At 41.5% G+C, this 12637-nt stretch overlaps 1 protein-coding gene across 1 annotated transcript; it reads left to right on the top strand.

Moving 5' to 3' along the window:
- The first annotated feature begins 2870 nt into the window (after positions 1 to 2870).
- On the top strand, positions 2871 to 12637 carry LOC137273166 (uncharacterized). Its single transcript, XM_067805653.1, has 2 exons — positions 2871 to 6215; positions 10598 to 12637. The coding sequence occupies exon 2, from the start codon at positions 10628 to 10630 to the stop codon at positions 11621 to 11623; it is 996 nt and encodes a 331-aa protein (XP_067661754.1). The 5' UTR covers positions 2871 to 6215; positions 10598 to 10627; the 3' UTR covers positions 11624 to 12637.

The following is a 12637-nucleotide window of genomic DNA, read 5'->3' as shown; positions in this document are numbered from 1 at the left end:
TAACAAGAGCACCAAGCAGACTGAGTCTTCCGTGGGATGCGACAGTTCATCCGAATCTGTACCATCTTAGATCAGCAGCGTTTCCCGTGTCTGGACTCACTGGGAGCGGGGAGGTTTTTCTGAAGGAATCAGGAGCCAGCCTCCTGTGGGATTCCTGGAGTAACTTCACCAGGCGACAATATCAAGTGTTTTGGGACATATGGGTCCCCTTTTGCGATCAGAGGAAACTTGATCCATTTTCTGCGGATAGATGTGTGTTGGATTTTTTTTATCCTAGTTGTTTCAGCATGGTCTAGGTTATAGTACCCTATATGTGCGTTGTCTGGTATTATAGACAGCACCAGGGAGCCAGTGGGTGATCAATTTTTTGTGAAAAGATTTATGACAGGAGTTTTTCAGCAGAAACCCCAAGCGCCTAGAAACCAAGGTCTTTGGGATGTCAATGTACTTCTTGAATATCTTCATAAACTCTCTCGAGTTAGAAAGTTAACTTTGAAACAACTATCCATCAAACTTGTTTAACCTTTTCCAGCTGTTACTGCCCAAAGAGGACAAACATTACATTTATTGGACCTGGATTCTATGAACATTTCATCTAGTTGTTCTTCAGTTGAGTTTTTGATGAAGGATCATGTCAAGCTATCTAAACCTGGTGATGTTTTTGCTTCAGTGACCATACAGGCTTACGCCTCTGACAGAGGTTTGTGTCCCATCACAGCGCTCAATGAATACATTTCACGTACTGACCCTCTCAGAGGTGAAGTCACGATTGTTCATCACTTGTGTTAAACCCCAACAACGAGTGTCCAAGGACACTATTAGCCGTTGGACAGTGCTGGAATAGACACATCAATGTATGGACCTCATAGTACCAGGGCAGCTAGTAAACTCAATGTGCCTGTGCATCAGATCCTTGACAGGGCAGACTGGGCTTCCGCAAAGACTTTTGCGAAGTATTACAAAAACCTGTTGTCTCAGAACGCTCAACTTTGATTGCGAACACTGTTCTATCACAGGAACAGTTAAAGAAATGAACATTTTTCATGATGACAAATTTTGTGTTTCTTTTTTCCAAAGTGTGCTGATACATTAAATGCAGTTGATGTGAAAGTTTGTGCATATGAGAGGTTAAAGAGTTAACCTAAACAACAATTTGTAAGGTTTACATGGTTGTTTACCATTTTCGCATTAAATGAACAGCATTGAATTTGTTTCACTGCTGTTAGTATGCACAATGAGATGGCCTCGAATATGGCATGGGATCCGGTTAGCACGGGATTGGTTGGTTGAAATAGAAAAATTAAACGAGACTTACCTCTAAGTTGTAGTTCTATTCTAATCCTGCCAACCAATTCTTAGTGCTTAGGGGTCACATGCCATCCCGTTGGGTTTCCCACCCATGCGACCCCTTTCACCTTTAAGTACATACTGTTAAAGACTGATCTCGCGCATGCGCACTTGCAATCTCATGTGACCCCTCAGCACTGAGGATTGGTTGGCAGAATTAGAATCGAACTTCAACTTACAGGTGAGTCTCGTTCAATTTTCTAAGTTTATCTCATTGCGTCAACCATGATTCTTTTACGAATGCTTCAGATGTTCATGTGAAATAATTAAATTTAATTAATTAAATGTAAAGGTGTTCCTGGATTGTCATTTGATACATGCAAGATAATGCACATAGATCTACAGCTACTGCAATGTCATTTGTGTTCATGAAACCTGTGAAATACGTAAAAGTACTACATACAGTAAACTGTAGATCACACATTGCAATTAGCAGTCATTCAGGATACAGTATATCACATACGGTATGTCACGTGCACTAAAATTCATACAAAGGTAGTGTATTTTCATGAAGTTCCAAGTGTGTACCGAGCGAACTCCCGGTTGCGTCGTAGGTCGCAGCATCCGCAACTCCCTTTGACAAACATCTCATGGAGGGTGTTGGGGGTTGGTTGGGTCACAGGTCACCTGTTTGGCCTGGTGATGGGCGCAGAAGGTAATGCATACCCTACACTAACGCTTCGTCGCTGTTAATATATAAATACTTGATAGTACCAAACAGACCCATTCTAAATTTTTAAAAAAGGAGCCCCAGAAAGAGCGGAGACTCAGAACTTGAACCCTAGGGAATCTAGAGTCGCTTCGTATAGCGCTTTAGCGTGGCAGAAAGGGAACTTATGTTGTTCTCTGACTGTAATACAGACTAGACATACCCTGCATCTTTCTTCTGTTGTAATATGTCTAGACTATGATGACCCAGACATCAGCATGCTGTACAGGAGACATGTAGGTTGACAAGTCCTAGCAATAGTAAAGGCTTATATTTTATGACCAAAGGTTGCCACGAAGAATTTTTTTTTTCTGCAACTTAATGTTTTGCTCACAGACGTCTCCTTCACCAAATCTGGGGTAGAGGTGGGTCTTCAGCAACCCACACAACCACACTAGATCTCATCGATCTTGTTGTAAGAGGCGACTAAGGGGATCATGTCATCGTGTCGCAACTGCGTAGATCGATGCTCATGATGTTGATCACTGGATTGTCTGGTCGAGATTGGATTATTTACAGAACGAAGCCATGTAGCTGGAATGTTGCCGAGGGTAGTGTAAAGAGCGAACATACTCTCACACCGTCTGTCTGTGAAACAGGAGACGAAAGAGTATGTTTAGTTTTACGCCTCACTCGACAATGTTCCGGTAATATGGCAGCGGTCGGTAACTGACGAGTCTGGACCAGACGGACCATTGATCTACGCAACTGGGATACCATGGCACTAGACGAAACACCACTATGAGGGATCTGAGAATGTAAACCTTGAAGGTGCAAATGCCAATTTAACGTTTCGGTACCTCCTTTTAGAGGGACCCGTGAAGGTCCCGGGGTAGAATAGGCCTTCAGCAACCCATGCTTGCCATAAAAGGTGACTATGCTTGTCGTAAGAGGCGACTAACGGGATCGGGTGGTCAGACTAGCTGACTTGGTTGACACATGTCATCGGTTCCCCATTGCGCAGATCGATGCTCGTGTTGTTGATCACTGGATTGTCTGGTCCAGACTCGATTATTTACAGACCGTCGCCATATAGCTGGAATATTGCTAAGTGCGACGTAAAACTAAACTCACTCACTCACCCTTTTAGAGGTATTTACAAGGAGTAGTACTGACTGAGGAAAAGACAATGGAGGAACAACTTCCTGTTGACGATGAGGACAGACGTTTCCACGGTATCCAGCTAGAGATCATTACTTGATGAACACTTGCTTGACAACGGTGTCGGAACGTCGCTCACTGTATTAATGCTGTTGTTCTTTCATAAATCCTCTTCTTACCTCACGTTCAGGTGATCCCCATTCATACTGACGAAACAGGAACATTAATACTGACGAAACAGAAACACCACAAAAGATAGGAAAAACAATACCCGAACTATCCACAAATAACAAGTATGAAATACCTGTTGAACGCTAGACTTTTATGATGGAGATAGGAATACATGTTCGTCACCTTCAGCAACATTCCAGCAACATCTCGATTGTTGACGGAACTCAAACGGCTTAACATGTTGAGTCAATGCTGGCCTTGAGTGCAGTTAGAGAACGTTGTCACAACATGCATGACTGCATCGTATTTACAAGCCACACGTGTACAGAGAGCGTGTGTCGAATGGCTCTTTGTCAAAGAATTTTTGTGAGGTCACCGTTGTCGACAGCCACTTAAAGGTGAGTGAGTGAGTTTAGTTTTACGCCCCACTCGGTAATATTCCATCCATATGGCGACAAACCAGTGATCAACCACTTGAACATCAATTCAGTCAGCAAGCCTGACCAGCCGATCCCTTGGGTTGCTGAAGATCAATTCTTCATGGGTTGCCTCTCCAAGGAAGATGAAACAGTTTAACCTTTGAGCATATTTAGCGCTGATTAGATAATGATTAGCCGAGAGCCGCGATGCGGTCCTATACAGTCAAGACATGACCCTGCAGGCTCTCGGCTTGATCATGATAACAATTTAGATCACTTGATAATAGGGTTTAAATTTATGAAGTTGATCGATCAGCTTTGCTTCGGGACCTAATTTTATATAAAACTTCGCTGAAATTTGTGACAGTTTATGGGTAACACTATCATATTTTTAGCACCCTAGGGCATAATATAGGAGAGGAGAGTATTAACGTAAGAAAAAGCATAACTATTTCACGGCGGATTGAAAGTTTGGGGCTGTCTGGAGCTAAGGCGTTCGCTCGTCACGCCGACCACCAGGCTTCGAATCACCACAAAGGTTCTCTCGTCCCCACCATGATATTGTTGGAATATTGCAAATTGTCGAAAGAGGTGACTAGCGTGATCTGCTTAAATTGATGCTCATTATGTTGATCACTGGGTTGCCTGGGTTTCTTATTTACAGATCGCTGGAATATTGCTGCTCACGATGTTGAACAGTATGGCCACGTTAAAATGAATATTCTTCTTTCTCATATTTTTTTTTTCAAAAATATGGGTCGCGTGGGCGGATTATATTTTATTTCACTTCTTGGAACCCTTTGATATCTGTGGAAAGTACGATCTTGTCTCCGATAAAAGGTCAAAACGTGGGTCCGACGGTAATGAAAAACAAGAATGTTTTGAACATGACTAGACATATTTCAGGTTGTGTATGTACAAAACAACGTGATCTGTAACCGAACGTAACAACTGATGCGATAAACAACCATATATACCTTGTCGTCACTGGAAAACTAACCTGTACATCTACTACCTATCTAAAGTTTAGATTCACTTTTGTAAATGTAGCCATTTACTTCGGTCAATTGTAACCCGGTTCATTTAGTTTGGGACTTCGTGCTCAAGTGGTTTCGAAACAGGAACAAACAGCCAAGTCTCTCGTGGATCGTCTAGTGGTTTATTGAAGTTTGCATCAACGGTTATAATAAAGTAAAACTATTCAGGGGCTTCACAAACGTACTGTAAGCAATCCTGAATATTCGAGAGCGCAGCGACCTCTGACCGACTTCCTTAGCCCCGCAAACCGTCTCTCCGAATCTCCCCGATTTCCTATCAGGCACCGGAGTGGGATGTCGTACCGACATCTTTAAGTTGTTTGTCACACCTGTTTGTCGACACTTGGCCCAAAGCCTCAGGCTGAAGTATCTGGTCGTGATCCTTCACCCACTATTCCAGGCATTTTAACTGTCACAGTGTCCCACAATTTAGTACATGAACTAGTTCTGCAGTCCGATGGTCATCAAGACTGTCCATCGTCAGGAAAAACACTCACACACTTGTTAGCTTCAGTAACCCGTCCAAGCATAAGTGACCCTCTTCAGGTAGCTTTACACTGGTGTTTCAAAACATAGCTGTGTTACATTTATCGTTTGTGATATAGACATAACTCCAAGGTTTGTGATACTGTCCGATGTCGGCCAAGTTCGGACAATCAGTTAATTACCTAAATCCCTTACTATCTGCGCTCCCGGTCCTCATGTACAATTTCCTTTATATTTATAATACACAGTTCATATACATTTCCTAGCTCATATAAATTATAATGTACAAAATTATTTTAATTAACATTTAATTAACAATAAAACATCCTTATAAACCGAGAATTTAAGTCCCGGCTACACAATTGTTCTCAGCTAGATTTTGCAAAATCATTTCATCTGCATGAGGTTTGTAGTTACTTCCACCAAGTTAGAGGAGAAATAAATTTTCGATGTAGCCACATACATGTTCATAAGTGACTGAGTGACTTAATACTTAACGTCACATCGGCAATATTTCAGCCTTACGTACACATAACATGTAGTAAGTGCTTTATGTGAGTCTAAACTTTAGATGAGTAGTATTTTAGCATACACAAAAGACACTGAATACTGTCCTGAAGGTACACGGGCATAGTATCGTCGTCCATGTTAACGGAAGTGTTTTATGATGAAAACAACCGTTCTCTTCTATCGATACTGACAATTACGCGTGCAAACGTACATACCACAACCACTATGACATATATCCGGGTTACTTCCGTGAAAAACATCGAGATTATGTTCTATTTTCCCTGAATCAGCGTCATTGTTTGCTTCGTTTAGATTTCCTACACTCGTGGATCATGCGCAGCTATACCATACGTGGCGTTATAAAAGTGGCGGGACCCTCGTTTACCGCATATCCTCTTCTGACACGCTCCGCATCCGCATCACAAAGACCCAAAGGTATGTCTCTTTCTGTACTCGGCGTTTTGTATGCAGTGTTATTTCAGAATGGTGAGGAAGTATAGGTCTTCAGATATGGATAATAATATTTCTGGAAAATGAAACATACAACTTTATGAAGAGTCTTATTTATTGCACGTTTTGATTTAGATTCCTACATCGTTATCAGCTAAACGTAGCTACAACCAGATGATGCCAGGTATATATATGTGGTATGTTTTGACAAACAGCAGATGAGCAACAACAACAACATGTAATTGAATAATAACTGGTACATAATCGAGAACCTACATCGAAACGTCGCTCCAAATACCAATTTATCATCCATAAAGTTGTACTTTTTATTTTTTTTATATCAACAACTTCTAGAATGCCCACGAAACAAATCCCCAGTCGATTATCATTTGTTTCAAACTTGGCCCCGCCTACTGTTAATTTTGTGCCATCAACATTATGGTTTTCGATGATTGTTTGTAAGAAAAACATAAATAAATATCTTAAATAACATAAAAATGGCAGTGGTGCGTGAAGAATTGTGTTTACTGCCAGATTTTGGAATGTTCCAACTATATTACAGAGAACACAGGACTTGGGATCCATTACATGCCTTGTGTTTTCGCCACAACGACTGGGCGCTGCATACACAATAATTCGTCAAGTATCGTTAGAGTGAGTGACTATAGTTTTTCGCCGCCTTTAGCACTATTCTGGCAATGTCGCAGCAGGGGAACACTATAAATTGGCGTCACACATTGTAACCATGAGTGGAATCGACTCCAGCTCCTCGATGTGGCGAACGAACGCTTTCACCACTAGGCTACGTGAGCGCCACAACCACATCATTCGCGATATCTCCAGGGCATTCGTTATGATAAGTCTCCACTATACCCTGGACGCATCTACGGGTCGGCCCGATAATTTTATTTTATTTTATTACAAGTAGAAACTTGTCGGAAGGTACACCCTGGAGATATCGAGGATGCAACTACATCAGACAATGACCTACGTTTAAGCCGATCGGAATTTTCCCGTGTAAAAGTAAAAGAAATGCTAAGAACAACCATGGTTACACTTAATTCCAATTCCTTGTTTCGTAAGAAAGTGGTAAGTACAAATTCATTTTCGTTTAAGGTTTTAAAAATTCGTATTTCTATATTCCGATCAGATTTAGTTGTGCAGTCAGCGACATTGTTTCAAAAGTGATCATTCGCAAAGCCTCGCCGATTTCCGCATGCCTCGGGAAAACTAGAACATCTTCCTCAGCACGATGCGCAAACGTTTCGTTCAGACAGAACCCAGTCCAGTAAAGGCGGATCAAAGAAGGACGTGTTTGCAAGGATTAGGAGCGTAGTACTGCAATATACAAGTGATTAGACGTGTCAAGTAATTCGGAGTAATATCTGTATTTTTGCACAGCTGAATGGCGTGGCCTCAAAATTCAGGACTAGTTATTGTACTAAGGTGCACAATAAGAACCCAGTAACCATTAAACAATTTAAGACGTTTGTAATCAGTGCTTTTGACTCGATCGTGTACAGAGCTTGAGTAAAGTCTTCCTTCATTCCTGGTACTTACATGTGAAAAGTTTAGTAACATGAACATGGAATGGACTGATGTCAGTTTACTTTCTAAAAAGGATGTAACTAACACAAAGTGCGGTCCAAGTGATGCAAGTGAGTTTAGTTTTACGCCGCGCTCAGTAACATTCCAGCTATTTGACGGCGGCCCCAGCTTCCAAATATGTGAAGACAATACATGTAACAAACGTTATATGTTATCTGCTTGAGATAACCCTGAGAACCCAGTACTATTCCTGTATAGAAAAAAACAGCAAACACGAGTTGTACTCCCCCGGCATCTTTTGAATTGTTACAGTGCATGTAACTATGTATTGAAAAGAGATAAGTAGTAAGGTATGCTTCTTGCATTTTTCATATTCTTTCACGATTTACCATTACGTAACAGACGATCATTCGATGTCATCATTTGAAGACGAAATTTGTCAACTTGTCTAAAGAGAAACGCTTACATTCATGCAAAATTATTAACTTCCTTAATGACATTTATCGATTGATAGTAACACAAGTCTTTTTACGATTCGTTCATTTTGTGATTCGATTACTAAATTGCAAAACTTTCCTAATATCGCATATATGTCTAGTATCTGATATAACTAACATATGTTCTGCACAAAGTGTAGATCTGCAGCACTTAATACTTGATCCCGGGCGGTGGGGTAGTTTAGTAGTTAAAGCGTTCGCTCACAGTGTTTGAAGTCAACCTCTGGTGTCCCGCGCCGTGCTATTGCTGGAATATTGCTAAAGGCGGCGTAAAACTAAACTAACTCACTCATTTTTACTTAATCGTTTTCATAAATGACGTGTGTGTATTTCCTCTTTGGGAGTGAGCTAGGAAGTAATTTTTCATGGAATTACTTATTTCAGCATGGACCGTAGTGGTAATTACCGAACTGTTGTTTGTTTAGAGGAGACTTACAAAACATTTGGCCTCTATGGCAAATTTAGTATGGGCTAACACCGACTTGCGTGGCTGAAGTTGGAGGAGTATGTGTATTGAAGTGACGTATTTCACAAAACAATTGACGCCATCCGCAGTTCAGATAAATATTATCGAAAACAGTCAACATTCACGGTATGATTCATTAGAAGTGTCTGTCGTAAATACGAGATGACCGCCGTCGTGTAGCTGGAATATCGCTGAGGGCGCCGTTTAGCAGTAAACCAACCAACCAATCAGGCAGCATATTCTTGGAAAACAGTTACTGAGGAGGACATCCTGTTCACAAACAGCGAGACGCACATTACTGTAGCACCGCTCTTGCACAACAACGTGTAGAGGACGTAGGTCACAGTGTTTGTAGGACGCCGGCTGGCTGGCTTGTAATCGGAGTGATGCATATCTGAAGGAGAAAGTATAACATGATACGATGCATACGCGGATCCAGAGGAGGTGAAGATATGGTTGGACGTTAAAGAAGGAAACACAAGATTATGACTATATGGTTATCTTTTCAAAGTATGAATGGATATTAAAAGAAGTACAGGATTAGGACAATATGATTATCTCCTCTAAATATTTAACTTCAAGTAGACGGGCTCTTAGGTCGCGTGGGTAAAATGGTAACTGACGGGAAACGACGTATTCATACAATTATACTCCCGAATTCCGATAAAGATTACATTTTGTAAACCGTTTGATTGGCACACATCCTTAGTGGGCCATACTGCTGGACACTGTATAGAAAATACAGACCAGTCCGAGGGAGACCTCATGTGATTTGGTGTGGAGTATGTAGTTGACCCTCTGTACCACAATCCGGCTCAACTCTAAAACTGCATGATGCTATTGTGTGTTTGTCTCCTCATCGACTCTGATAGCATTCCTCCAGCAGCGAGTGCTTGCAATAATGCAGTACTTTAATTTGCCAGGTGGCCATCAGGGCCTGCAGGCTTTAAAATCTGCATGCCCTGAATGAAAATTGCACGCTCATTTTGTTAAAGTCAAGTCAATAAAAACAAAATAGACAACACCGGAAAGAGATTATGTCGAACGCTGCCTGCAGCCTATAAATATGTGTTGAGTAAGTGAGTGTTTGGGTTTTAAGGCGCTTTTCGCAGTATTCCAGCCACGTTATATCGGAAGACGCCAGGAATGGGGTTCACACTTCGTACCTACGGGAACAAAACCCACCCATCGGCCTGACACTTTAACCCCGATGAATTTGTAGAGTATCTTAATATTTTTCTTTTAAGTGTTGTCATAAACATTGTGAGAGAAGCATGTGACAATATTTTGTGGATAACTAAACTCATAATTCATAATCATTAATAAACCTTAGCCGAAAGCCTCGTCTATTGTAGATTTCGAAAACCTTCACAAACCCAAGCTTGTCGTAAGACGCATATAACAGGGTCGGATGGTCAGGTCGCTAATCGTATCTCAGCTGCGTAGATCGATGCTTATGATGTTTGGTCAAGACTCGATTGTTTACAAACCGCTGCCATATAGCTGGAATATTGCTGAGTGCGGATTCAAACAATCATAAAGCAGATTATGATTATTATTGAAACAAGAAGCAAACAAAACGTTCATGCATTTACATTTCATTTTCTATCAGTTTGTCAGGGCCGTTGTGTAGCCTGGTGGTCACAGCGCTCCCTCATCACACTATAGACCCAGGATCGATTCCAATCACGGGTACAATGTGTACAGCCGTTTTCTGGTGTCCCCTGTTGTTATATTACCGGAATAACAGTAGTCATTCTAAAACTGAAGTGGGCATGATACCATGGCCTGGAGCCACTCTTTAATATTTAGTATGTTTAGTGACATCTTACTGCATTATGTTTTCCTTTGTCTAGACCGTCTGTCGTCGTTGAACTGCAACCGTTATGGCGTTTACACAAAGCCGAGGGAATCTCCTGTCATACTTGCTAGTCTTAATCCCGTGGGGCATCATCGCCTTCATGCTGGGAGGGTTCTGTCGGAATTGGGAGGTGACCCGTGAAGAACGTATGAGACGTAGCTTGAAGGATACCGAAATAAGTGCAGGTCCGAGGGGGATGGCCTCGGTTTACACCTGGAATGGATATAAGTGGAAGAGGCTCCCAGACTTCTGCTCCTATATGGAGACGAAAAACTGCCACAGACTTGTTTCACCAAGTGGAGACACACCGATATTTCTACATGATGTCAAAGACGACATTTGGATATCTGGTTACATTGCGAAGACGGGACTTTGGGAACCTCAGAATTTGAACGTCATTTTGGAGCAGCTGAGACTGGATAGTAACATGGGCTTTATCGATTTAGGCTCCCATGTTGGTGCGTTTTCCTTGTCTGTTGCCAAGGCTGGTAGACAGGTGATTTCGGTGGACCCTTTACCTTCAAACATTAGGAATTTGTGTCAGTCGGTAGAATATGGGCAACTGTCTGCTCAGATTACTTTGATCTTAAATGCTTTATCCAACACTCGCCAGGATGTGACGTTCAGCTTCACATCAGGGAATATCGCTGCCACGGAAATGAGGACACCAAAAGACACGTCGGTGTCTGGCTTCTGTAAACGGCCTCTGATAGCACATTCTCTAACATTGGATGATATTCTTCCTTTTGTGAAGTTTGATCGAGCTTTCATGAAAATCGACGTTGAGTCAATGGAATTTGAGGTTATATCTGGTGGAAAGAAACTTTTCAATCAGATAGACGTGAAGGGGATTTTGATGGAATGGGAACATACGAAGGAAAGTCCGAAGGCAACCAAGTTGATCGATCTCCTCCAAGGCATGGGTTACAAAGCCTTCTCTCCCTTTAATCAAGGTCACCCTCTACTTGTCAGCGAATACAAGAACTGGACATACGATGTTATTTGGTTGAAGCACAAATAAAATATTTTTAATGATGAAGCACCTTCTGATAACAGAATAATCGGCCTTCTTTTGAGTTAAAAGAAAAAACATGAAACCGATCTCCAGCTCGGCGATCAGAGTGAGTGAGTGAGTTTAGTTTTACGCCGTATTCAGCAATATTCCAGCCTTATGATGGCGGTCTGTAGATAATCGGATCTGGACCAGATGTGGCGATCAGATACGAGCTATTTCTAAAAATATCATTTTGTTGTTACCTGCTATTTCAGGAAAGTGCTGTAAAAGATCTCAGGTGAAAACCTCAAAACATCATTCACTTCATCGTTCTTGTATGGAGGTAAATAGTGGAGGGGGGTATTTGAGTGGCATCAAATGGAAAACAGGTTTTTGTTGAAAATATTGCTTATCATCACGCTGGAAATCATCATAATGGAATATTTACTTTGGCAAAGTGTGATATCTCCCCATCATGGAATATAGAACTTATCATTTGGTAGATGCCACCTGTGTAACCTGACATCAACATTTAGGAAATATGCCCTCCCGCAGCTCTTTTGTTCTGGGAATGGGAGTGAGTGCTAGAAGGGGATGGTGGGAGGTCATCAGTTTTGTACATGAAATTATTTGAATATTATAAAGGTGGCAGTCTAAATAAAAATCTGTCTCAGTGTATTTCGTTACACTCCACCACTCAGTGGTGGAGTGTAACGAAAAGTACTGAGGATACGTTTACTTAGACTGATAAAGGTGGGCGCGCGCGCGAGTGTGCGCACATAAATCATATGGGGGAATGCGAGATTTAGTTCTACTCGCAGTGGAAGGGCCTCTGCTATTCTTCAAGCAGTTGGCCTCAACCAGTTATGTGCCACTTAATAAGACGTTGTTGTTAATGTTAATCTGCTGTTGTCATATCAAACCATGTATGTAATATTATACTTCTCACAACTTCTCAGTCACCTGTAGCTTGATGTCGATGTAAGAATCTACACCGAAATGTCGCTCTATACAATAAACAAGACGTTTGTCATCCTTAAA

The sequence above is a fragment of the Haliotis asinina genome, chromosome 2, assembly GCF_037392515.1.
Source record: "Haliotis asinina isolate JCU_RB_2024 chromosome 2, JCU_Hal_asi_v2, whole genome shotgun sequence".
Classification (NCBI taxonomy): domain Eukaryota; kingdom Metazoa; phylum Mollusca; class Gastropoda; order Lepetellida; family Haliotidae; genus Haliotis; species Haliotis asinina.
Note: the sequence above shows the minus strand (reverse complement) of the source record. Positions and strands in the feature narration are given on the sequence as shown.

Bases quoted from the DNA above. Each gene is read 5' to 3' on its own strand.
- LOC137273166 (XM_067805653.1), top strand. From the start codon at position 10,628: ATGGCGTTTACACAAAGCCGAGGGAATCTCCTGTCATACTTGCTAGTC.